Raw genomic sequence first — 25090 nt, forward strand, 5'->3', positions numbered from 1 at the left:
CCCCCCCGCTCCCCACCCCCTTACCAGCAGCAGGAGCTCACAGCCGCGACACCTGGCCAGAGCCAGCTGCGCTCCCCAGGCTGCCCAGCAGGAGTGGTGGGCCAGAGTGTGGCCCGCACGGCGCCGTGGCTGCGGGGGGGGCGGGGACTAGGCTCCCCGGCCGGGAGCTCAGGGGCCGGGCAGGACGGTCCCGTGGGCCGTAGTTTGCCCACGTCTGAGCTAGACAGAGAAGAGTTGGACATTCCAAGGGTGGCCTGATGAACAGAGCGTTGGACTGAGAGTAACATTCATTAAAGGCAATGAGGGACCCATACAGTGCTGAAGCCTGTGTGTGTCGGAAGAGTGTCCCTAACTCTGTTAGTGTATAGCTAGAATTCCTCCATGGCTGGAGCCAATCGGGACTTCCCAACAGGACTAATTAACTCATAGCCGGAGTCCCTCCCGCTCCCACACCACTCCAGGTGCGAGAAAGTTACTCGCTTGTAAGGCCACTGCAGAGTTCGTGTTCCTGTACGCTCACGTTCTGCGCTGGGGAGGGTGCGGTCAGACCTAGGCTGAATAAAATAGAAACGTGACTGGCAGGAATCCCCAGTTTATAATCCTGACTGCCTCTGCAGGCTGGGCGTAGTGGCCGAAACGGGCTTTCTTAGGCCAGAATAGCTCTGTTGAAGTCACTGGGCTGCACTGGTACGACTGAGAGCAGAATCTGTGTCTCGGTGGGGGTTATTTTTCAGGTCGCCGTCGTGGGAGCCAGACCTGTTTAGGTGAATGCAGCTGCCTTCCATTGGCTATTTCTTGGGCGGTAGAAACTTGGATGTGATGGGAATGTCTCTGTAATTTGTGGGAAGAGAGGGGATTTCCCAATCGCTGAACTTCCCAGCAGATTCGTTCACAGATTCTCACTGGGAACCTATTGGGATTCCCTCTGGAATGGGGGGTCTTGTTGAATGGGCAGTTTCTTTCCATCCTCCGCACCTGAAATAACATCTGGACTCTTCCCTCTGTCTTCTTTCCAGTAGATGATGGAATCAGGATTAAAAAGGAGGAGCAGGAGGAAGACACAGAGACCCCGGAACCGCCCAGTGCGTTCTCGGGAACGTTGGAGGACGGGAGCAGCCCGCCGCAGTGTGTGAAGAAGAAGAGCGGCCTGGCTCGAAGCAAATCCCGCCAGAAGCTGCGAAGCCGGGTGGCGAATGCTCAGGACAAACCCCCGAGGGCTCCTCCCCAAAACGCCTCGCTAAAGAAGATTCCCCCGACGTGTCCGGAGTGCGACAAAAGCTTCAAGAGTAACACGGCCCTGACCATCCACGAAAGGAGTCACACGGGGGAGCGGCCCTTTAAATGCCCTGAGTGCGGGAAGGGTTTCCCATCCAAGGGAGACCTGAAGAGACATCAGAAAACCCACATGGGAAAGGAGGATGCTGCCCCCGAGAGAGGGAGGAGCCTTTCTGAGAAGCTGCAGAGAAGCCCTCAGGCACCCAAGCGGCCGTACACGTGCGCTCAGTGCGGGAAGAGCTTCAACAAGGGCAGAGACCTCAAAAAGCACCAGCGCACCCACACGGCGGAGAGGCCGTTCCTGTGCTTGCAGTGCGGGAGCAGCTTCCGGCTCAAGCAGATCCTCGTGTCCCACCAGAAAGTGCACAGGGGAGTGAAGCCGTTCCAGTGCTCGGACTGCGGGAAGAACTTCAGCCAGAAGCACCATCTCTTGAGCCACCAGCGCACCCACACCGGGGAGAAGCCCTTCTCCTGCGCTCAGTGCGGACACAGGTTCAGCCAGAAGCACCATCTGATCAGCCACCAGCGCATCCACACGGGGGAGCGGCCTTTTGCCTGCCCCGAGTGCGGGAAGAGCTTCAAGGACAAGAAAACCCTCATCATCCATGAGCGGATCCACACAGGCGAGAGGCCCTACAAGTGCAACGAGTGCGGGAAGACCTGCAGCCAGAAGCAGCACCTGAAAAGCCACCAGAGGGTGCACAGGGGCAAGAGGCCACGTGGCAAAGGGGAGGAAGGCCTGGAGGATGACGTGGGTTTCTGCCGCCAGAAGGTCCCGGCAGAGGAGAAGCCGTATCAGTGTGCGGAATGCGAGAAACGGTTCCGGGACGAGCGGATAATGCTGGCACACCAGAGAACTCACACTGAGCAGGCGCTGCTGAAGAGCACGAGGACAGGTGCTAGTCGGAGCCCACAGCCCGTGGTCCAGCAAACGCCCTTCACCAGCACCCCACAGTGCAGGGCAAACGTTAGTCAGAAGCCACCTCTGAGAGCCCAACAGGGAACCCCGGCTGGCAAGAGACCTTTGGTGTGCAATGAGTGTGGGAAGAGGTTCATGCAGAGCAAACGCCTTGTGCTACATCAGAGGAGCCACACGTGAGAGAGAACCATTTGTGTGGGTGGAACGTGGCAAACGCTATGTCCGGGAGTTGGGATCTGACAAGATGCAGGAGTGAAACACCGTGAGCTCTAGGTTAGGCAGAACTGCTCCTGTGAGACAGCATGTCTTCAGAGGCCAACCGAAAAGCCTCCTTGGAAACTACCTTCCAACCTGGGTGTGCAAAAGTGACATTTGTGACACACACACACTCAACTCCCCAGGCCCATCCTTGCTGTAGGACCTTGCTTAAAAGCAACTGACGTGTCAGTCTCCTCTCCAGAGTACGAATTTTCTACAGGCAACTGGATTGGCCTCCTAAATGTATAGGTTGTTTGGCTGCCTAGTAAATACACTAAAATATCGTAACCAAAATATAAAGAAGTGCCCCATGACGTACGCTAGCTTTCTAATTAGAGTAGAACTGGGCTACTTTGCACAAGTGTCTGTGAAAATTGCTGAATCTTGCAAATGAGACGCTGAGCGTATAATCAAAGAGCCAGGCTGCTGCCTTGTAAAGAACATTGTTCATTTATTCGGGCATGCCGTTTAGGGTTGTTTATGCTGTAGTCTATTAGGAAGTGTGCTGCGGTGTACTTTGTGGAAGCGAGGAAGTCTGAGTAATATGAGAACTCACTACACCACTCGAGCAGATCTTGGCAGAACATTGTGGCAATGCTGTCTTTTTTTTTTTTTTTTTTTCATTTGTTGAGTGACGTAATTAGCAATGGTCTGCTTTGATTTTATCCTTCCCGTATGTCTCCTGTATAAATCACAGAGCATTTTAAATTCGCGACTAGCACGAAGATGCTATTCCTAGTCACGTTCAAGTCCCTATGGAATGATGCAGCATGCTGGATAAAATCCATGTTCATACACACACAAAAGGGGGGTAGATTTTTCTCTCTAATCAATAAATTAAAAGCCTCTAAAAGTGGCAGATACCCTGTGCCAATCCTTGGCAATCCTGCACTTCTCCTTCCACCTGGCATGCGGCTCCTACCCTCCATATCTCTCTTGTGCCCTGAACTCAAGTGTCTGCTGTGTCCATTTCCTGTCCTTTAAAGCGATTTCTCCTGCCGGTTTCCTATCGCCATACAGCAGTGGATTCTCTGTGCTGCTCAGGAGTTGGATCCCACTGATTTGACTTGAACAGGAGTCCGATTGGGCCCGTTGGGTGTGGGAGTGAGATCCTAGGGTGACCACCATCTCCTGGGACCTGTGGAAGTGCCACCCGAGGCTGGACTGACAGCTGCTGTCACTGCCTCTCCAGTGTTCGCTACAAGAGAGTTAATCTGCAGCTTTTACCCACCGAGCCCATCACCTCGACCAGGGATAGTCAGACTGGGGCTCGCGAGCCACAAGCGGCTCTTTAGGGGTCTCCTGCGGCTCTTTGCAGCGCATGATGCTTTTACTATGTAATTAACCAATTCAGTTATCAGCTTGCTCTAAGTTAGTAATTTATTTGCTGTGAGAATAATTATATATAAAACCAAGTATGTCCCCTGTCGGTCACGCTGTGGGGCTTTTGGGGGCACGTTGATCGCTAATTTGGCTCCTGAACCCCTAAGTTCTGAGTATCGCTGGCCAGACACTTCAGTCCGTCTGCTGCGGGTGTTTCTGATGTGCAGGATTTGTGGTGGCTTCTTGCCTGGGCCTTTGCGGGTTTGATAATCATCTGGTTGCTGTAAGGAGATGTAGGTACCAAATGTAGGTTGGGTGAAGGTTTTGTAAAACCCAACAGGAATAAACCCTCTTCCCTGTTGCGTTTTAATTTCAATGAACCAGTTTGGGGTTTTTTTTAATCAATCCCCTGCCGTGCTGAGTGGCACTGTGTTACCATGCGGACAGGAAGTGAAGTGGACTACAACCAGGAAGGCTTCAGCACCCCCACTTTGGACAAACTGAGGCGCAGAGAGCTAGGACTAGCCCAAAGTCATATAGGAAACTGGAAATCGAATCCAGCAGTCCTAGTTCCCTCTTGCTCTAGTTCTCTAGACCTCACTCCCCTCCCAGAGCATAGAATAGAAGCCAGGTGTCCTGACTCCCAGCTCCCCTCTCTAGTCCTGTAAACCCCCCTCCCCTCTCAGAGCTGGGCCTAGACCACAGGGGGCCTGGGACTTGAACATGGGAATGTAATGGTCAAAGGGCTGGGCTGGGCTGGGCTGGGCTGAGCTGAGAGGGGAGGGATAGCTCAGTGGTTTGAGCATTGGCCTGCTAAACCCAGGGTTGTGAGTTCAATCCTTGAGGGGGCCATTTAGGGATCTGGGGCAAAAATCTGTCTGGGGATTGGTCCTGCTTTGAGCAGGGTTTTGGACTAGATACCTCCTGAGGTCCCTTCCAACCTCTATATTCTATGATTCTAGCAAAGCAAGATATCTAGTTCCACCTCCCAAGCTGACTGAAGTGCAAAATGTGAACTAAAACCAGCCTGATTCATAAGGAGATGGTTTCATTTTTTCTGCGTAATACTAGAGCAGAGTTTTATGTATTTATTATGTTGACAGTTTCCCTTTAATAAGTCGTGTGGCGTATTCTCACTGGAGACTAGTCTGTCCAGCAAAACGCCAGCCATCAAAAGCACAGAAATCAACAGAAAAACCCCAGTGCAGCATGGTGTGCCGGCGGGAGGAGCTTAGCCGGCTTGGAGGGAGTCCTATCTGAGAAGGGACTGGAAGAGGATGCCAGAGTGAGGAGACGGGAAGTGAGTGCTGCGGTGGGATTCAATGAATGTACCTTAGCCGAAGTTCTGCATGCTCTGTATTGTGTGGGGCGTTGGTAACGGTGTAGCGCTGTAATGTCTGTATGTGGTCTTGCGTTTGCTTTCTTTTTCCTTCAAAAGAACAATTAAAATAATATCAACTAAAAGTTAGTGTGTCAGCTGGGGCCTCACAAGCCGTTCTCTCTAAGGGCCAGGAGGTGGCTGTGTAGTGCAGATCTCATTCTCTGCCCCACAGCTGACGGGCAGGAGCCAGTGAGAGGGAATAAATGGGAGAAGGGCTGCTTTGCAGGAGTGCAGGTTAGCTTCTCTGTACAATGGGCATGGAGGCCAGTCCTGCGAAGTGCAGGTGGTGGCCAGGCCGAGCACTGCAGAACAGATAAACTAGTCCAGTGGTTCTCAACCAGGGGTCCAGGGCCCCCTATGGAGCCTCGAGCAGGTTTCAGGGGGGCCTCCAAACAGGGCCAGCATTAGACTCGCTGGGACCCAGGGCAGAAAGCCAAAGCCCCTTTGCAGAGGGGTGAAGCCCAGGGCCCCGAGCCTCCCCAGCCGGGCTGAAGCCGGAGCAATGTAGCTTAATGGGGGCCCCAGGCAACTGCCCTGCTGGGTACCCCCTAACGCCAGCCCTGGCTTTTCTATGCAGAAAACTAGTTGTGGCCCAGGTGGGCCATGGAGATTTTATAGCATGGGGGGGGGGGGGCTCAGAAAGAAAAACGCTGAGAACCCCTGCGCTAGATGGAGAATCTCTGACCCCAGTCAGACAGACCACTCCAAGGAAAGCCATGTGATTAACCAGCCGTGCTGAGCGCCAGCGTTCAATCACACAGCTCTCTATTGCCCCCCTCAGGCGCTGGCTGCATGGGTCCCAGGGGCCAGTGGAGCAGTGGGAATCGGTGAAGCGCCGGCTGGCTGCATGATGCTGATTCGTTCTGTTTCCAGCTTCTACATTGCAGCTACAGCGACATCCAATATTTCCCCGGTGTTACTTTTCCATAAAGCAAACTGCTCGTCGTAACTGTAGTTTAGCCTGGTATCGAGCCTGGGCCGTGGTGCAAGTGGAATCCATTTCTTACCGGTACAGAGGGAGCCATGGGGGGCATGTGACTCCACCCCGCCCCCAGCCAGGGGCCCCCACGCTCGGCGAAAGGAGCAGAACATGGGGCCGCTGGGCAGCCCCACGCCCACAGCTCCTCCAGCGCGGCTGTATCGCCCCCAGCCCTTCCCTGCAGGGTCTCCTCTGTCTGTACAGCAGCCGGCCCCGCTGGAGCACAGGGCTGGGGGCTGGTACAGCAGCGGTGCCGGAGGAAGTGCCGGTCTGGGGCCACCCGGTGGCCTGACGTTTTGCTCCTTTCCCCTTTGTGGGTCAGGGCTCTCGCGGGAACCGCAGCGGGGAAAGGAGCAGAACACCAACCGCTCCTCCGGCGGCTGCACTGCCCCAGCCGCACCCCCAGCCCTGTCCTCCGGCGCGGCTGCTGTCAGACGGAGGAGACCCTGCGGGGAAGGGTGGGGGTGGTACAGCTGCCCGCCCAGGGGCCCCACGTTCGGCTGCTCCTCTTTTCGGCACACCGTACCAGCTGTAAATATCTTGCAGGTACGGCGGACCGGACTGGACCGGACTGTCCTACTGACACTGCTGAGCCTGGGCAAAATAATGGAAGAGCTGATGAGGGATTGAGTTGATTAAAGGATGGGAATGTAATTAATGCCAGACAACATGGTTTTATGGAACATGGGTCTTGTCCAACAACCTGCTTTCATAAGAACAGCCACACTGGGTCACACCAAAGGTCCATCTAGCCCAGTATTCTGTCTTCGACAGTGCCCAGTGCCAGGTGCTTCTGGCAGTCAGAGGTTTAGTGACACCCAGAGCATGGGGTTGCATCCCTGCCCATCTTGACAAATAACTATTGATGGACCCGTCCTCCATGAACTTGTCTAATTCTTTTTTGAACACAATTATACTTTTGGCCTTCACAACGTCCTCTGGCAAGGAGTTCCACAGGTTGACTGTGTATTGTGTGAAGAAATACTGCCTTTGGTTTGTTTTAAACCTGTTGCCTATTAATTTCATTGGGTGAGGGTGACCCCTGGTTCTTCTGTTATGCGAAGGGGTAAGTAACAGTTCCCTATTCACTTTCTCCACACCATCCATGCTTTTGTAGTCCTCTATCATATCCCCGCTTAGTTGTCTCTTTTCTAAACTGAACAGTCCCAGTCTTTTTAATCTCACCTCATATGGAGGCTATTCCATCCCCCTAATCATTTTGTTTCTCATCTTTGCACCTAAGATATTTCATTCTTTGATGAGATTACAAATTACTATGTAAATGTTAGGTTTCAAAGTAGCAGCCATGTTAGTCTGTATCCGCAAAGAGAACAGGAGTACTTGTGGCACCTTAGAGACTAACACATTTATTTCAGCATAAGCTTTTGTGGGCTACAGCTCACTTCTTCGGATGCATATAGCTGTATGCTGTAGCCCACGAAAGCTTATGCTGAAATAAATGTGTTAGTCTCTAAGGTGCCACAAGTACTCCTGTTCTTTATGTAAATGTTAGACTTTTGTAGGAGATTTGACTGAGTACCACATGGCATTCTTATTAAAAAATAGCACTATACAATGTCAATAGAGCACATGTTAACTGATTTAAGAACTAGCTAACTGACAGATCTCAAAAAGTAGTCATCAATGGGGAATCAGCAGCAAACGGGTGTTTCTAGTGAGGTTCCACAGGGATCAGTATGAGGCCCAACACTATTCAAGACTTTCATCTGTGATCTGCAAGTAAATATAAAATCCCAGTTGATAAAATTTGTGGATGACAGAGGTTGGCAGGAGGACAACAGGGCAGTCAGACAGTGCGATCTGCATCGCTTGGTAAAATGGGCCCATTCAAACCAAATGCATTTTAGTACAACCCAATACAAAGCCTTCTACAGGTAGGAACAAGGAATGCGGACCCCACCTCCAGATGGGGGAACTGGATCCGGAGTCTGAAAAGGGTCTAGGGGTGAGAGCAGACGAGACTGAACCTGAGCTCCCAACATGTTGCTGTAGCAAACAGGGCTAATGCGATCCTTGGACGTATTAACAGAGGAGTGGTGAGCGGAGCAGGCAGAGGATTATACCCTGGTACACAGCACTGGTGAGAGTGATGCTGGAATACTGCGTCCAGTTCTGGTGTCCACATTTCAAACAGGATGTTGGGCAGAAAAGAGACACAACAATGACTCAGCTGAAGAAAACGTGAGAGGCTGAAAGAGTTCCGTCTGTTTATGAAAAGGAAGCCCGAGCGGGGAGTTGGTTACAGCCTGGAAGTACCTTCATGGGGAGAAAAACACAGATACGAGCGGGCTCTTTAATCCAGCAGAATCATCACAAGAACTACTGGGTGGAAGCTGAAGCCAGACAAATTCAAATGAGAAATGAGACACGAATTTGCAACAGTGAGGGGCTTAACCCTGGAAACAAAGGGTCAAGGCAGTGGTGGATTCTCTAATTCCTGGTGTCTCCAGATCCAGACGGGCTGCCCTGTGGGAGACAGACAATAACATACAAGTTACTGGGTCAATACAGGGGTAACTGGATGATGTTGAATGGCCTGTGAGATACATGAGGTCAGACTAGATCGGTGGTTTTCAACCTGTGGTTCGCGGACCCCTGGGGGGGCTACAGGCTGTCTACGATTTCCAGAAAGGCCCACACTGCCATTCGGAATATTTTAGGGGGCCACAAATGAAAAAAAAAGGTTGAAAACCACTGGACTAGCTGCTTGTATGGTCCCTTCTGGCTGTAACATCTCTGAGGGGAACGAGGGAGGGCAGGCTCTGCCCGTGGAGGTGCTTGGGTCCGGCAGGATGAGCTGAGGGACAGGCGGAGATGTCACCCGGACTGATTTAAAGATGGTTTTAGAATTGGGGTGGCTCCGAATCAGCTGAGAGCTGCAGTTTGATGCGGAATCAGCCAGTAAGCGACTTGCTCATTAGTCACGTGCCGGCAGCGCACCTGGTACTGTGATGCTGCATAGAAAGGGGGCGCAGCCAGGTTAGCAGAACATTAACCAGCCGTTACCACTGCTCCTGCTAGCACCATCTACACACAGCTGGCCTGACTGGGGGCGCGAGACAGAACCATTCTAACACTCTCCCGATCTAGCCACAGGCCATTCTCACATGGGACCATGATTCAGTCACGTCGCTCAGCACTAGTTCTAAGGGACCACCCAACGCACGTTCTGCCGCGCACTCCCAACAGCTGGGGAAGTTCACAGGTGAATCTGGATCCAATCTTCACAGCTCCAGCTTCTCCAGCCAAGGAGCTCAGGGCACTTGAGAGATGTGAATACGAGAGCTTCACAAGGCACCGCTCTTCTCTGACCGCTCCGAGTATTATCTCCATTTTACACTGGGAACCTGAGACATCTGCCAGAGCCAGAAATCGTATTCAGGTGTCCTGGGCGCTGTTTTGTCTCTTTAACCACAAGACCATTACGATCTGAGCGTCCTGTCTCCAGAGCCTTTTACCAAGAAGGACTCTGCTGCGTTTACACGGCTGAAGTGCCCTTCGGTGCAGCATGTGGGGTGGGTGCAGTCCTGCATGGCTGGCTAAGGGAAGAGAAGATCCACTCCCACCCGGCCACACCCTGATGTCCTCACTCAGTCTGCATTCAGGGCTATGCTGGGTATCGACAGCAAGATAGAAATCCCGACTCTGCCTCCCGGCCAATCTGGGCTGCTCCTCACCCACCCTGGCTGACCAGACGAGGGGTGGGGGTAATTAGAAAACAAACCTCTCTCTCCATTTATTTCAGACACACACACACACATTGAGGTCATGCTGGCTGGTTCTACTCCTGTGTGGTCCCTCCCTGCTTTGCATCAGCCTGTGACCCCCGGGAACCAGACCCCCCCCCAACAGAAACACCTGCGGACAGGCTTGGGTAGGACCTGCAGGGTGTCACACGGGGCAGTAGATATTATTTCATACCCCATTGGGTGTATCAGTCATTAACAACTGTCTCAGGCGCTTCCCTGTTTGGGGCTGAGTGGTGCCCCCTGAAGGCGGTGTGAGGACATGGCCTCCAAGGGGTATGGCGCCAGTGTACCTCCTATCCCCCTGCGCAGGCTCCAGGTGTGGGGGCAGCCGAGGTGCCGAGTGGGGGCTGTTGTTACAGGTGCTGGTGGACACCTTCACACCCAGCAGGTACTTCCCCTGGGCAGCACAAACCCAACTACCTGTATTTCTAACAATTACTATTCCCTGAACAAAGAAGACTTGAAAGGAGAAGTATTTCCTGTCTGGTCTTTGCTGGAGGTCTCCCTCAGTGGACTTGGACGTGTGACTGGATCTTAGCCCTTAACTGAAAGGACCAGCGGTGTTGGGTCTTTTACACGGGGAGCTTTTCTCCACAGTGGGTTCCAGGGGCTCAGTTACACAGCGGTTAACAAAACCAGATCATAGCCTTTTAACCGGTTTGAATAAAACCCCTTCCTCTTTTCATTCATCACTTTCACTTCCCTGACAGTGAGGTCATCATCAGAGGGTCTGACAGGACCACAGGGCAGGCCAGACCCGCATGTACATTGTCCTGTCAACAGAACCACGTCCCGGGCCTTCTGCCTCCATCCCAGAGAAGCAAGACAAGAGGAGACTAAGGGGGGATATGATAGAGGTCTATAAAATCATGAGTGGTGTAGAGAAAGTAAATAAGGAAGTGTTATTTACACCTTCTCATGAACACAAGAACTAGGGGTCACCAAATGAGATTAATAGGCAGCAGGTTTAAAACAAATAAAAGGAAGTTCTTCTTCACACAGCGCACAGTAAACCTGTGGAACTCCTTGCCTGAGGAGGCTGTGAAGGCTAGGACTATAACAAGCAACAGAGGGTCCTGTGGCACCTTTAAGACTAACAGAAGTATTGGGAGCATAAGCTTTCGTGGGTAAGAACCTCACTTCTTCAGATGCAAGTAATGGAAATCTCCAGAGGCAGGTATAAATCAGTGTGGAGATAACGAGGTTAGTTCAATCAGGGAGGGTGAGGTCCTCTGCTAGCAGTAGAGGTGTGAACACCAAGGGAGGAGAAACTGCTTCTGTAGTTGGATAGCCATTCACAGTCTTTGTTTAATCCTGATCTGATGGTGTCAAATTTGCAAATGAACTGGAGCTCAGCAGTTTCTCTTTGGAGTCTGGTCCTGAAGTTTTTTTGCTGTAAGATGGCTACCTTAACATCTGCTATTGTGTGGCCAGGGAGGTTAAAGTGTTCTCCTACAGGTTTTTGTATATTGCCATTCCTGATATCTGACTTGTGTCCATTTATCCTCTTGCGTAGTGACTGTCCAGTTTGGCCAATGTACATAGCAGAGGGGCATTGCTGGCACATGATGGCATATATAACATTGGTGGACGTGCAGGTGAATGAGCCGGTGATGTTGTAGCTGATCTGGTTAGGTCCTGTGATAGTGCTGCTGGTGTAGATATGTGGGCAGAGTTGGCATCGAGGTTTGTTGCATGGGTTGGTTCCTGAGTTAGAGTTGTTATGGTGCGGTGCGTGGTTGCTGGTGAGAATATGCTTAAGGTTGGCGGGTTGTCTGTGGGCGAGGACTGGCCTGCCTCCCAAGGTCTGTGAAAGTGAGGGATCATTGTCCAGGATGGGTTGTAGATCACTGATGATGCGTTGGAGAGTTTTAAGCTGAGGACTGTAGGTGATGGCCAGTGGAGTTCTGTTGGTTTCTTTTTTGGGCCTGTCTTGTAGCAGGAGGCTTCTGGGCACACGTCTGGCTCTGTTGATTTGTTCCTTTATTTCCTTGTGTGGGTATCGTAGTTTAGAGAATGCTTGGTGAAGATTTTGTAGGTGTTGGTCTCTGTCTGAGGGGTTGGAGCAGATGCGGTTGTACCTCAGTGCTTGGCTGTAGACGATGGATCGTGTGGTGTGTCCGGGGTGGAAGCTGGAGGCATGAAGGTAGGCATAGCGGTCGGTGGGTTTTCGGTATGGGGTGGTGTTAACATGGCCATTGCTTATTTGTACTGTGGTGTCCAGGAAGTGGACCTCCCGTGTAGATTGGTCCAGGCTGAGGTTGATGGTGGGGTGGAAGCTGTTGAAATCATGGTGGAATTCTTCCAGGGTCTCCTTCCCATGGGTCCAGATGATGAAGATGTCATTAATGTAGCGTAGATAGAGAAGGGGTGTGAGTGGACGAGAGCTGAGGAAGCGTTGTTCCAGGTCAGCCATAAAGATGTTGGCATATGGTGGGGCCATGCGGGTGCCCATAGCGGTGCCACTGGTGTGGAGGTATATATTGTCACCAAATTTGAAATAATTGTGCGTGAGGATAAAGTCACAGAGCTCAGCAATAAGTTGTGCTGTGTCATCATCAGGACAATGTACATTAGGGTCTGGCCTGCCCTGTGGTCCTGTCAGACCCTCTGATGATGACCTCACTGTCAGGGAAGTGAAAGTGATGAATGAAAAGAGGAAGGGGTTTTACAGACTCAGACTAACACTGCTACCCCTCTGATACAGGACTATGACAGGGTTTAAAAGAGAACTGGATCAATTCATGGAGGTTAAGTCCATTAATGGCTATTAGCCAGGATGGGTAAGGAATGGTGTCCCTAGCCTCTGTTTGTCAGAGGGTGGAGATGGATGGCAGGAGAGAGATCACTTGATCATTGCCTGTTAGGTTCACCCCCTCTGGGGCACCTGGCATTGGCCACTGTCGGTAGACAGGATACTGGGCTAGATGGACCTTTGGTCTGACCCGGTCCGGCCGTTCTCATGCACAAGCCCCTTCCCCGGGGCAGGCCCCCTCCGGGCTGTGTGGAAGCCAGGGGCGGGTAGGCGATGGGGTGTGGGCGCCTTTCCCCGCTGCAGCCCGGTTCCCGGGCAGGAGCCGGCGGTGCGGATTGCGGAGGGCCCCGGGGTGGGAGTGGGACGCTCCCCGCTGGCCGCCCCGCCAGCCCGTGTGCGGAGCGGGGCGCTGCTAGGACCCGGCCGGGGAGGCTCCGGGGCCAGGCGAGGGGGAGGCGGCCCCGCGCTACGGGCTGCCGGGAGCTGTAGTTTTCTCTCCCTCCCGCAGCAGGGGGATGCCCGGGTCCCCCCGCGCGGCTCCCCGGGAGAGCCGGAGACCTCCGCGCCCGAGCTCCGGGGGCTCCCCGAGCCCAGCTCCGCGCCCCGCTGCCCGCCCGCCCGGCGCAGCGCAGCGCATCCTGCGCCCGCCCCGCGCAGCGCATCCAGCCGGGGGCGCGCAGCCATCGGAGCCCGGAGCTCGGCGAGCTTCGTCCCGACGCGCCTGCCCGGCCGAGCCCGGGGGACGATGCCCGGCGGGGGCCGGGCGCAGGTAGGCGCCGGCTCGGGGCGCAGGGAGCAGCAGCGCGGTGACAATGGGAGCCCGGAGCCGGGCCGGGCCGGGCCGAGCCGGGACAACAGCCCTGCCCGCGGTCCGTAGCCACCTTCGGGACCGCAGCCCGTCTTACCCCGCCCGGCAGGCGCTGGCCCCCGGAGCCCGGGGCGCTGGGTGGGCGAACCCGGCTGCGGCTGGCTCTCGGGCCCGGCCCGCTGTGGGTGGGGGGTCCCGGGGGGGCAGTGTCTCCGCAAGCCCCGGGGAAGCCGAGACCCGGAGAACAGACCCGGGGGGCGCTGGAGAATCTGCGTTGGGCTCCCTTGGTTTAGCCTCGGTATTCAGGACCCGGGGAAGGGTGTAACCGGAGAGGACAGAGACAGGCCGGGCCCTAGGGAAACAGCTCACAAGCGTGTGCCTGGGATCCCCCCTGAGACCCGGGACAGTCATTGGCAGGGGGCGGCTGGGGACCCCTCTGCGCCCGCACAGACCGAGGGGCGCCCTGGGCAGCAGATTGGACGGGGACGTGCCATGGCTGGGGGGCCTGGCAGCAAAGCCAGTGCTGTTTGGAGCTGCATCTGCAGAGGCCTCGGTCTGGGAGCAGAGCAGGGGCCAGGTCATCCCTTTGTGGCGCTGGTGGGAGCGCGCTGGGCGCCACACCAGGGACACCCCCTCCCAGAGCCCCACAGAAGCAACAGCAAATTATTCAGAGGCTGAAGGAAGGATTTTAAGGCATGAACTCGGGCACGTGGAAAGGCCGGCCGAGGAGGGAACATGGTACCAGTCTGCAGAGTGTGGGCCTGACACAGGAAGAAGTGTTCAGACTGCACCGAGCCAGTCTGGACTCAGGCCGCAGGGGTTTCTGTACGGACTAGAAAGGGGTCTTCGATCTAAAGGCAGAACGAGAGCCAGTGGCTGGACACTGAAGGTCGATACGTTGAGGCTAGGAACAAGGTGCAATTTCTGAGCAATGTGGCAATTAACCATTGGAATCATTTACCAAGGGACATGATGAATTTGCCATCACTTGAAGTCTTTAAATCAAGACTCGGTGGCTTTCTAGTAAATATGCCCTAGCTCAACCACAAGATATGGGCTTGATGCAGAAATCACTCGGAGAAATTCTCTGGCCTGTTTTGTGCAAGAGAGAGAATCATAGAATCATAGAAGATTAGGGTTGGAAGGGACCTCAGGAGGTATCTAGTCCAACCCCCTGCTCAAAGCAGGACCAACCCCAACTAAATCATCCCAGCCAGGGCTTTGTCAAGCTGGGGCCTTAAAAACCTCTAAGGAAGGAGATTCCACCACCTCCCTAGGGAACCCATTCCAGTGCTTCACCACCCTCCTAGTGAAAAAGTTCTTCCTAATATCCAACCTAAACCTCCCCCACTGCAACTTGAGACCATTGCTTCTTGTTCTGTCATCTGCCACCACTGAGAACAGCCGATCTCCATCCTCTTTGGAACCCCCCTTCAGGTAGTTGAAGGCTGCTATCAAATCCCCCCTCATTCTTCTCTTCTGCAGACTAAACAATCCCAGTTCCCTCAGCCTCTCCTCATAAATCATGTGTTCCAGCCCCCTAATCATTTTTCTTGCCCTCCGCTGGACTCTCTCCAATGTGATCAGGCTAGATGATCAGACTGGTCCCTTCTGGCCTTCCAAACGGTGAATCTATGAATAAATCCTGCCCAAGAAACTCAATGGCCTTTTAAAAGCCAATGACTAGCCGTAGGGGATGACGTAGTTATAAATCTGGTTGGATTTTAGTTGAATGTGTGAAATCTTAGGTGAAAAATGAATTAGCAGTGACTCCCTAGAAGCACGTCATGCGGACAGAAAACTGGCTCGAAGCCCCCAAAGACAGGGCAGCGATAAGCCCTGGCGCACCGGTAGGGACTTCTGAAATTAGACTTTTAGGCTGAGATTTTCAACGCTGCCTATGGGATTTAGACGCAGAGTATGGGATTTAGATGCAGAGTCCCCATTGGCGTTACTGGCAGCTGTGTGGCTCCATGAGACGCACCAACAGGAGAATCGTCTCCATGAGGGAAGCGCTGGAAGCCCTGGTGCTCGGCACATTTCAAAATAACTTAGAGCCCTAACCAGCATGGCTGGGTCACTCCTGCGGCCCTTTCTGGCCAGAATGCCCTCGGATTGCAGCGGAAGTTTGGTCTGAACCCAGACTGCAGGGTCTGCCGGGGTGGTGGCCAGGACTGGACTGGCAGAGAGGGCCGGGCGCTACCCAACCTCATTTCTATTAGTCTGCGTGGCCGTGCGGGATGATTTGTACGTGTATAAATTAGAATCAGGTTGATACTGTGGCTCTGTGTCCCGCTGTCTCTCGTGTGGCCGTTTACACCTGGGCCAAGTGGGCGTATAAAGCCACCCGGTCGGAGCAGTTCCATCTTACGCCCATTGTGCACTGCCTTTGCAAACGTTACTCTGGGGCAGGGCAATGTGGAGTCGGACCCGGGGCCTGGCAGAGATTCTGCTGGCGGATGAAGCCAGCCAGGAGACACAGTGAACTCTGGAGTGAGGGAGCTCTTAGCCAGGCTAATGGGCCCTACTCAGGTGAGTCAGTTCCCACCATGCTTCAGCTTCCTCGTCTGTGAAACAGGGACCGTGCTACCTGCTAACTGAAGTGCTTTGGGATCGCGAGATAAACAGTGCTCCACCTGTTACTGCTGATCGTGAAGAAAGTGGGATGTTTGCTCCGAAACACCCAGGCTGGAGGGACGATCTTCGGGAAAAGTCCAAAGTATTAAAAAAATAAATACTGCGGCTGATCAGGAAGGGCCAGAGGTCTCGATGCAGAAACGTTTATGGAACCAACTTCCCTTTGCACAGAATCAAAAGAATTCTTTGCAATCCGCCAGCTCCCTTTGCTGTGCTCAGCTGCAGATACGGAGCGAGGAGGCAGTGAGCTTAACCAAATGGTTCTGAGGTGGGGACTGTGGGGACGAAGTCCTGACGCTGAGCAGAAGTGCTAATGGAGCAGTGTCTCCATAGAGCGCCCAGCCCCGGGGGTAATTGGAGTGGGCCCTCCAGGTACAAGAAAGGGAGGTAACCGGGCCCTTGGGTGGAATTCCCTGGGCCTTGCCTTGTCAGGGACACTTGTGGAAAGTGGAATCATAGAATCATAGAATCATAGAATATCAGGGTTGGAAGGGACCTCAGGAGGTATCTAGTCCAACCCCCTGCTCAAAGCAGGAACAATTCCCAACTAAATCATCCCAGCCAGGGCTTTGTCAAGACTGACCTTAAAAACCTGTAAGGAAGGAGATTCCACCACCTCCCTAGGGAACCCATTCCAGTGCTTCACCACCATCCTGGTGAAATAGTGTTTCCTGATATCCAACCTAGACCTCCCCCACTGCAACTTGAGACCATTGCTCCTTATTTCTCTGTAACTCATGGAGTTCCAGCACTAGTGAGCCCTCTTCTGCCCTGCTGTGTTTTCTAACCCAGTTGATCCGTGCGTAGCCAGCGTTGTTTCTGATCAGGCGCACACGTAAAAAGGCCTCGGTTAGCGCTGTGACTCAGACACGTGGAATATCCCTAGCCTGGAAGGCAGTCAGGGCTGCCGGTGGTGGGAGGTACTGAATGGGGCCGCTTGTTTTGCAGGTGCCGGTGTCGTTCGAGGACGTGGCGGTCTATTTCTCCCCGGAGGAGTGGGCGGAGTTAGCAGAATGGCAGCGGGAGCTGTACCGGGACGTGATGAAGGAGAATTACGAGCTCATCGCCTCCTTGGGTAAAGAGACACTTTTCCTCGTGTTACCGAGAGCTGCGTGGTCTGTGTAAGAATGGTTCCTGGCACTTTTGAGGCGTCTCTCTCCCAAGAGTGGTTAAGGATCATTATCCTGAAAGTTTGCAGACCCTTTGCAAACAGAAATGCAAAGAGCATTGTTCTTATGGAATTAATTTTCAGGTGCCCAGGAGCTCCTCCCACCCTCCCCAAACAGGAGCGTTTCAGTCCCCCAAACTCAAATATTCAATCCCCCCAAACTCAGACCTGTGGAGCTGAGGTCCCTCTATGTATCCCTCCAAGAGCATCAGTGTCACAATTCAAACACAAACGTCACAAAACCAGGAAATGCAGAGTTCAGGGGACACTTCCTACACAGCCTTAACTCTGCCCCCCGAGGGGGGCCAGCACCTTGTTGTTTTAGGGGTGGGGAATATTTTTCCTCTGAGAGACCTGGGTAAAGTACAAGAAAGTAATTAGAGGAAATCCCCATTGCATCGTTAGCCCCTTTAAATTGTGATTGTGCAGCAGGAAAGGAGAGGGGGTTCAGTGTGATCTCCAGCAGTCCCGTGGGGCTCCCCACCCACGTGGAGGATCACTGGACAGCCTCCAGAGGAGGCCTGCACTGGAGTGGGGCCGGGCCCAGAGATAAGGCAGGTTTCGTTGGCGAGAGGGGTAAGGTATTGTCATGTTCTGAGTGCCTCTTGGCATCCCAAATGGGCATCGTTCTGGGTACTTCGAATGCTGGCCAGTTCCCTGCCCCTCCCTGCTCTGAAACATCCCCCTAGAGACTACAGATAACCAGCGTGGGTTAAAATCAGTGTGCGGCTGTCGCTGGCCGGTGTCGGCCGTCTGTGCAGTCACCTGGGCCAGGCCTTGGGGAGTCACTGAAACAAACCCAGACCGCTTAGCCAGAGTCCATGAAAACCCTCCTGCCGGGTGCTGACATGCTGAGCGTTGCTGGAACGTGTCACCCTCCAGGGAGACCTGGTGGGTGAGGTAATATTTTATTGGACAAACGTACTCATACTAAGTTTGCCAGCCCCGAGGAAGGGCTCCGTGTAGCTCGAAAGCTGGGCTCTGAGTTGATATTCTCACCTAACTTGTCTCTACTGTCCTGGGACCGACACGGCTACCACAACACTGCATGGCCCTCCCGTGTCATTTACAATCCAGGTCACTGGCGGACTCGCTGCCTTTCCGGACCCAGAGAGGGGTTCAGGAATTAAGAGGCAGCTGGGGAAACCTACTCACCCTGTGCAACAGAAATGATCAGGGGAATGGGGGCTTCTATAAGAGGAGACATTAATAAGACTGGGACTTTTTCAGCTTGGAAAAAAGGGGATTGAGGGGGGATATGATAGAGGTCTGTAACATCAGGAATGGTGTGGAGACAGTGAACAAGGAAGTGCTATTTACTCCTTCTCATAACGCAAGAACTAGGGGCCACCAAATGAAATAAACAGGCAGCAGGTTTAATACAAACACAAGGAAGTATTTCTTCATGCAGCACATAGTCAACTTGTGGAACTCCTTGCCAGGGGATGTTGTGAGGGCCAAAAGTATAGGTGGGTTAAAAAAAGAACTAGATCGGTTCCTGGAGGGTAGATCCATCAATGGCTATTAGCCAGGATGGGCAGGGATGGTGTCCCTAAGCCTCTGAGTACCAGAAGCTGGGAATGGGCATCAGGGGATGGATCACTCAATAATTGCTCTGTTCTGTCCATTCCCTCTGAAGCACCTGGCATTGGCCACTGTCGGAGGACCGGATACTGGGCTAGATGGACCTTTGGTCTGACCCACTCTGGCCGTTCTTATGTTCTTCTGAGCCTGTCTCATTGACCTGTGATTTTTGCCTCCTGCACAGGGTGTCCAGATGCCAAACCAGAGATCATCTGTCAGATGGAGTGTGGGGAAGAGCCGTGTGTGCGGGAGCCCCAGGGCTGGAGAGAGAGGAGACCCCAGAGCCCCTGCTCAGGTGAGTCATGAAACAAACACCCTAAGAACACAGCCCATCCCGTGACCCTTGTTTAGTGTTAGGAGTTTGCCTTTGTGCCAGCCGACGAAGTGATGTCTGGGCTCTCTCCTCTCTCCAGCAGGTGTTGGCATCACCATTAAAAAGGAGAAGCACGAAGAGGGCTGTCGTGGTCAGGAGGATCCCGAAGCCCTGGCACCGCGGGGGACCGTATCCGGAATAGTGGGGGAGAAAGGTCTCCGGCTCTTGGAACTAAAGAGCTGCAAGAGCGAAAGCGGGTCCCGCCGGAAGCCGAGAGCCCAGGCCGGAGACCCTCCGGGGAGACGAACCGGGAGGGTGGCAGAGAGGCCTCATGCGTGCCCGGGCTGTGAGAAGAGCTTCAAGGACAGGACGGCTCTGATAATCCACCAGCGGATCCACACGGGCGAGAAGCCCTTCACCTGCGCCGAATGCGGGAAGCGCTTCACGCAGAAGCAGCACCTCACCACCCACCAGCGCACCCACACCGGGGAGCGCCCCTTCTCCTGCGCCCAGTGCGGCAGCAGCTTCCGGCTGAGGAAGGTCTTCCTGACCCACCAGCGGGTCCACGCCGGGGAGCTGCCCTTCACCTGCGCCGAGTGCGGGAAGATCTTCAACCACAAGCACCACCTGATCACCCACCGCCGCACCCACACGGGCGAGCGCCCCTTCCCCTGCGCCCAGTGCGGCAAGCGCTTCACCCAGAAGCACCATCTGCTGAGCCACCAGCGCAGCCACACGGGCACGCGCCCCTTCTCCTGCGCCCAGTGCGGGAAGAGCTTCAAGGACAAGACACCTCTGAGCATCCACCAGCTCGTGCACACCGGGGAGAAGCCGTTCTCCTGCGAGGCTTGCGGGAAGATCTTCAGCCACAAGCACCACCTGGTGATCCACCGGAGAACCCACACGGGCGAGAAGCCCTTCACCTGCGCCGAGTGCGGCAAGCGCTTCACGCAGAAGCACCATCTCGTCAGCCACCAGCGCATCCACACCGGGGAGCGCCCCTTCGCCTGCTCCCACTGCGGGAGGAGCTTCAAGGACAAGATCACCCTGAAGCTGCACGTCAGGCTGCACACCGGGGAACGGCCCTTCGCCTGCGCCGAGTGCGGGGAGAGCTTCCGCCTGAAGAAGGTGCTGCTCACCCACCAGCGGGTGCACACGGGGCAGGCCCCGCTGATCTGCACTGACTGCGGGAAGACCTTCAATCACATGCAGCGCATGGCCATGCACCAGACGAGCCACCACGCCCAGCAGGGGCCGTTCCGGAGAGCTCAGCGCGGGGAGAGCTGCTCGGGGAAACCACTGCTCCGACTGCCCCAGCAGGGCCAGCCCGCCGGCTGCTCGGCGCACGCAGCGACCTTCCAGCCGCCAGCACCCGGGGGCTCCCCTACGCAACAGGCGGAGTAAGTCCTGGGCCTCAATTATACACGGAGCCGGCCCCGCGGGATCGCCCAGAAGAAACCGTCTGACTGCGGGGAGCAGGGAAAGCGTCACTCACGAGCGCAGTCCGAACCCCCCCAGTCCTGTGCGATGGGAGTCATTAATCCAGCAGGGCTCTCTGCAGCACGGCGCCGGTGTGAGACAGAAACCGAAGACAGCCCAGCTGTCCCTGCGTAGCCCGGGTCAGTTCTCCTCTAAAACGGTCCGTGCTCATCAGCGGGAGAGACGCTGCGGAGACGGGAAATAACCCCGCTGTGACAGCCTGACCCTGCGCTGCCATGTGTGCCTCCTGCTGCTGCATTGGCCGCACCGTTTCAGTGTCCCGACGGCCTGGCCCAGCGCCACCTGCTCCCCACCTCCCCGCCACGCGCTGGGGATGTCTGCGTCCCGGCTGCTTTACCCAGCTGGCTTGTCTCCAGGTCACGCACGTAACAATAGTAGTGCAGACAGCGCCGCGCATGCGTCAGAGCAGGCTGAGAACGTCCCCAGGGGCTGGGCTGGCCGTGTCCTGCCTGCACGCAAGCCCCTGCGTCCCTACGCTCAGCGCTATCGTTCCCCAGGCTAGCTGGCCAGGCCCAGCTTGTGCTGTGTAGACAGACCCGCAGCCTGCTAGCAGGGGGTGCAGGGAAGCAGTGCGGGAGATCCTAGCGATCTCTTTGTCTGGGCTGCAGGGCGGGTCCCAGCAGCTGCTCCGTCCCACCCTGTCACGTGCTTAGCGCTGCGTGTACCTGCATCAGGCAGCCAAGGAGCCTCCACCTGCCCTGCCTGAGCCCCAGAAGAGCGAGAAGGAAAATATTTAGCACTTACGCAGCAGATTCGCAGCCCGCTGCCCAGTCAGAGACACCCGGAGGGCTGTGGAAAGTGGGAGTCTCTGTTGTAGGACGCTTGCGGACGGAGGAGTCACAGCGTTGCAGAACTAGAGATGGACAAGCCCTGTTCGGTCATTCGGTCCCTCTCCCAGGGGCTAGCGCTGGATTGTTTCCCTTCAGCACATCTCCAGCCCCTTGTCCAGTCCCGTTCCAAGCGGTGGGGCTCCCCCCCGTCCCTTGGCTGACACCCCCCGCCCATGCATCTCGCTGCCAGGAAGTTACTCCTCATATTCAGTCCACGGCTTCCCTTTCTCTGTTACAGCCTGTTCTTCCTAGTCACGTCCAGGTGCCAGTCGTGAATATCATCCCTCTTTGGTTTGTACACACTACGTACCCATAGACTGTCATAAGATTTAGTTGGGGATTGGTCCTGCTTTGAGCCGGGGGGTGGACTAGATGACCTCCTGAGGTCCCTTCCAACCCTGATATTCTCTGATACTGTGTTAAAGCAGGGCTGTCACTCAATCACAGTTAACTCACGCGATTAACTCAAAAAAAATTAACTTGATTAAAAAAAATAATCATGATTAATTGCAGTTTTAATCGCACTGAATGCCAATTTAAATTGATTATAACTATTTTTGGAGATTTTTCTATATTTTCAAATATATTGATTTCAGTTACAATACAGAATACAAAATGTACAGTGCTCACTTTATATTATTTTTATTACAAATATTTGCACTGTAAAAATGACAAAAGAAATAGTAGTTTTCAATTCACCTCATACAAGTACTGTAGCGCAATCTCTTTATTGTGGAAGCATGTCCTCTGGAATGGTGGCTGAAGCACGAAGAGGCATATGAATTTTTAGCATATCTGGCATGTAAATACCTTGCAATGCTGGCTACAAAAGTGCCATGCGAACGCCTGTTCTCACGTTCAGGTGACATGGTAAATAAGAAGTGGGCAGCGTATCTCCTGCAAATGTAAACAAACTTGTTTGTCTTAGCGATTGACTGAACAAGCAGTAGGACTGAGTGGACCTGTAAGCTCTAGAGTTTTACATTGTTTTATTTTTGAGTGCAGTTATGTAAAAAAACCAATTCTACATTTGTAGGTTGCACTTTCACGATTAAAAGATTGCACTGCAGTACTTGTATGAGGTGAACTGAAAAATTCTATTTCTTTTGTTTTTTGCAGTGCAAATATTTGTAATCAAAAATAATAATATAAAGTGAGCACTGTACATGTTGTATTCTGTGTTATAATTGAAATCAACATATTTGAAAATATAGAAAACCTCCAAAAATATTTAAATAAATGGTATTCTAGTATTGTTCAATAGTGCAATTAAAACTGCGATTAATCGCAATTATTTTTTTTAATCTCGCAATTAATCACAATTAATTTTTGTAATAGTTTGACAGCCCTGTATTAAAGCTCTGGCTTAGAAGTCAGTGTGCGGGGGGAGAGGTTCACTGGAGGCTAAGCTGCCCCCAGCCTGCTCCCTCGGGCACCATGGGGCTCCCTGGAACTTTGACAGGTGTCTGGGCCCTGCTCCTGGAGGCCCATCGTCCTGCTCTTGCTGGCCTGCCCTTTGCAGTGGGGTTGCACCAGCTCTGGGAGGCTCCACTTGCCCTTGGACGCTGGGGTGGAACCGTGCCCGGGGCAGAGAGACCAGCCACTGGGAATGTCTCGCCACCCGTCTCCAGCGGAGGGGTCAGCCCTGGGGACGGAGGAAGAACCCATGCCAGCCAATTGCAACTGCAGCAACATGGCTGGCGGGCAGGAGGAACCTATGGGAGAGCAGGATCCCAGGCCGTCCAGGTCTGGTTAATGGTGCTCGGACACCAGAGGGACGAGCTCCACGTAACACCAGGCCAGGGAGAGCAGGAATTGAATTACACCCAGAGGCCAGCTGGTAGCCAGTCAGTGGCCAGAACACTGCCGCATTCTGTGCTAGCTGCGATGTCGGATGATCCCCTGTGCTAGCCCTGCCTGGAAGTGATTTATGATCCGTCACCGGGGTGAGGTCTGCGCCAGAGCAGAACGGCGCAGCCTTCTAGCCCGTGAGGACAGGGAAGGCGTCCGGGGCCATCTGGAAGCCCAGGAGCAGAGATGGAGCCACTGAGCGTGACCCACTGGGTCACAGAGCAGACAAATTCCCGTCAATGGGAGCAGCGGCAGCCCCTGCTAACTGCATGATAGACGAGCGTCTCCGGCGGAGCCCGGCCCAACAACTACAAGGCTCTAGGAGACCTGGCGGGAAGGGCCCAGGCTGCAGCTCCCGGCAGGGACGTGCTGACTTCTGAGGCGAATGCCCGTGCCCGGCTGGTCTCCAGAGTCTCTTGAGGCTCCAAAAGGCACCTGACAAAGGTACCAGCGACTCCGACAGATGTTCGGCTCGGCCCTGAGCGACGCACGAGCCCTCCCCAGTGTGTGAAGGGTCAGGCAGTACCAGGTTTACCGTGGGGCCGCGGGGCTGGGCCCCCCCCACCCCCATGCTCAGAAGGGGCCCATAACAACAGCCCTGGCGTCTTGAGGGCAGGTCCCTCCCTGGGTCCCTCCTCCTGGCTGGGCGGGAGGCAGGGCCAAGCCCAGCTGCTTCCATATCAGACAGGGCCTTGGCCGGCCCCACAGAGAGAGAGAGACACCCCCCCCCCCCGCCGGGACTCCCACACACACAGCTCCTGGGACCCCCCAGCCCAGCCCCCTATGGGACCCCCAAAACCCAGCCCCACAGAGACCCACTGCCCCCAGCCCCACAGAGAGAGAGAGACTGGCCTCCTGGGACCCCTAGCCAGCCTGTCCCACCCTACACACAGCTCCCACTGTCACCCCCGCACACACAGCTCCTCAGGACCCCCCAGCCCAGCCCCATAGAGAGAGAGACCCCCCCACCGCACACAGCTCGCCAGCACAGCGCCACACAGACTCACTGCCCCCAACCCCACATAAGAGACCCCCCCAGCCCCTTCCCCCCTATACAGACCCCACTCACGACTCCCCATGCCCAGTGCCTCATTGCCCCCGGCTGCCCCTGGCTCTGGGAACCGACCCTCCCCCCCCATGCCATGCCCCATTGTCCCTGGCCGGCCCCTCATCCCTGGGGGCCCACAAACATGTTTGGCGCCTGGTCCACAAAAGGTTAATCCGGGCCTTGATGGGTGTTGTGTTTGCCTGTGGTTAGCCTGTGTAGGTCACACCAGAGGTGAAAGTAAGCCGGTACCGGACCAGCTGCCCCAGGTTGCAATTTAAAGGGCCTGGGGCTCCCAGCAGCGGCTGGAGCCCCGGGCCCATTCAATTGCCGCCAGCGCCCCGCTGCCGGAGCCCCCGGGTGGTGCAGGTGGCTGGGACCCCTGGGGCTCCGGCGGCGATTTAAAGGGCCCGGGGCCCCGCTGCGGTAGCGGCAGCTGGGAGCCCCAGGCCCTTTAAATCACCCCCCGAGCCCCCGGCCGCCGCTGCTACCCCAGGGCTCTGGCAGCAGGGCTCAGGCGGCAATTTAAAGGGCCCGGGGCTCCCAGCCGCCACTACTGCAGCCAGAGCCTGGGGCCCTTTAAATCTCGATATAAAGGGCCCGGGGCGCTAAAGACCCCACCCCTTCCGGTTGAGGCCCCGCCCTCTGCTCAGGACTCCGGCATACTGGTAAGTCCGTTAAATTACTTTCACCC

The 25090-nt window shown here is 54.8% G+C and overlaps 1 protein-coding gene across 1 annotated transcript; it reads left to right on the forward strand.

The window, feature by feature from the left end:
• Positions 1-1019: 1019 nt before the first annotated feature.
• On the forward strand, positions 1020-22057 carry LOC112117986 (zinc finger protein 250-like). The gene is made up of 5 exons (XM_026657704.2): positions 1020-2371; positions 13169-13429; positions 17054-17180; positions 19042-19152; positions 19271-22057. Exons 1-5 carry the CDS (start codon positions 1406-1408, stop codon positions 20572-20574), a joined length of 2769 nt encoding a protein of 922 aa, XP_026513489.1. The 5' UTR covers positions 1020-1405; the 3' UTR covers positions 20575-22057.
• Positions 22058-25090: the final 3033 nt, after the last annotated feature.

The sequence above is a fragment of the Terrapene carolina genome, unplaced genomic scaffold (assembly GCF_002925995.2).
Source record: "Terrapene carolina triunguis isolate 2854851 unplaced genomic scaffold, T_m_triunguis-2.0 Scaffold273, whole genome shotgun sequence".
Taxonomy (NCBI): domain Eukaryota; kingdom Metazoa; phylum Chordata; order Testudines; family Emydidae; genus Terrapene; species Terrapene triunguis.

Coding starts and splice junctions, on each gene's coding strand:
- LOC112117986 (XM_026657704.2), top strand. CDS start 1,406: ATGGGAAAGGAGGATGCTGCCCCCGAGAGAGGGAGGAGCCTTTCTGAG. Junction 2,372..13,168: donor TACATCAGAGGAGCCACACG/TGAGAGAGAACC, acceptor TCCCTCCCGCAG/CAGGGGGATGCCCGGGTCCC. Junction 13,430..17,053: donor CCGGCGGGGGCCGGGCGCAG/GTAGGCGCCGGC, acceptor CTTGTTTTGCAG/GTGCCGGTGTCGTTCGAGGA.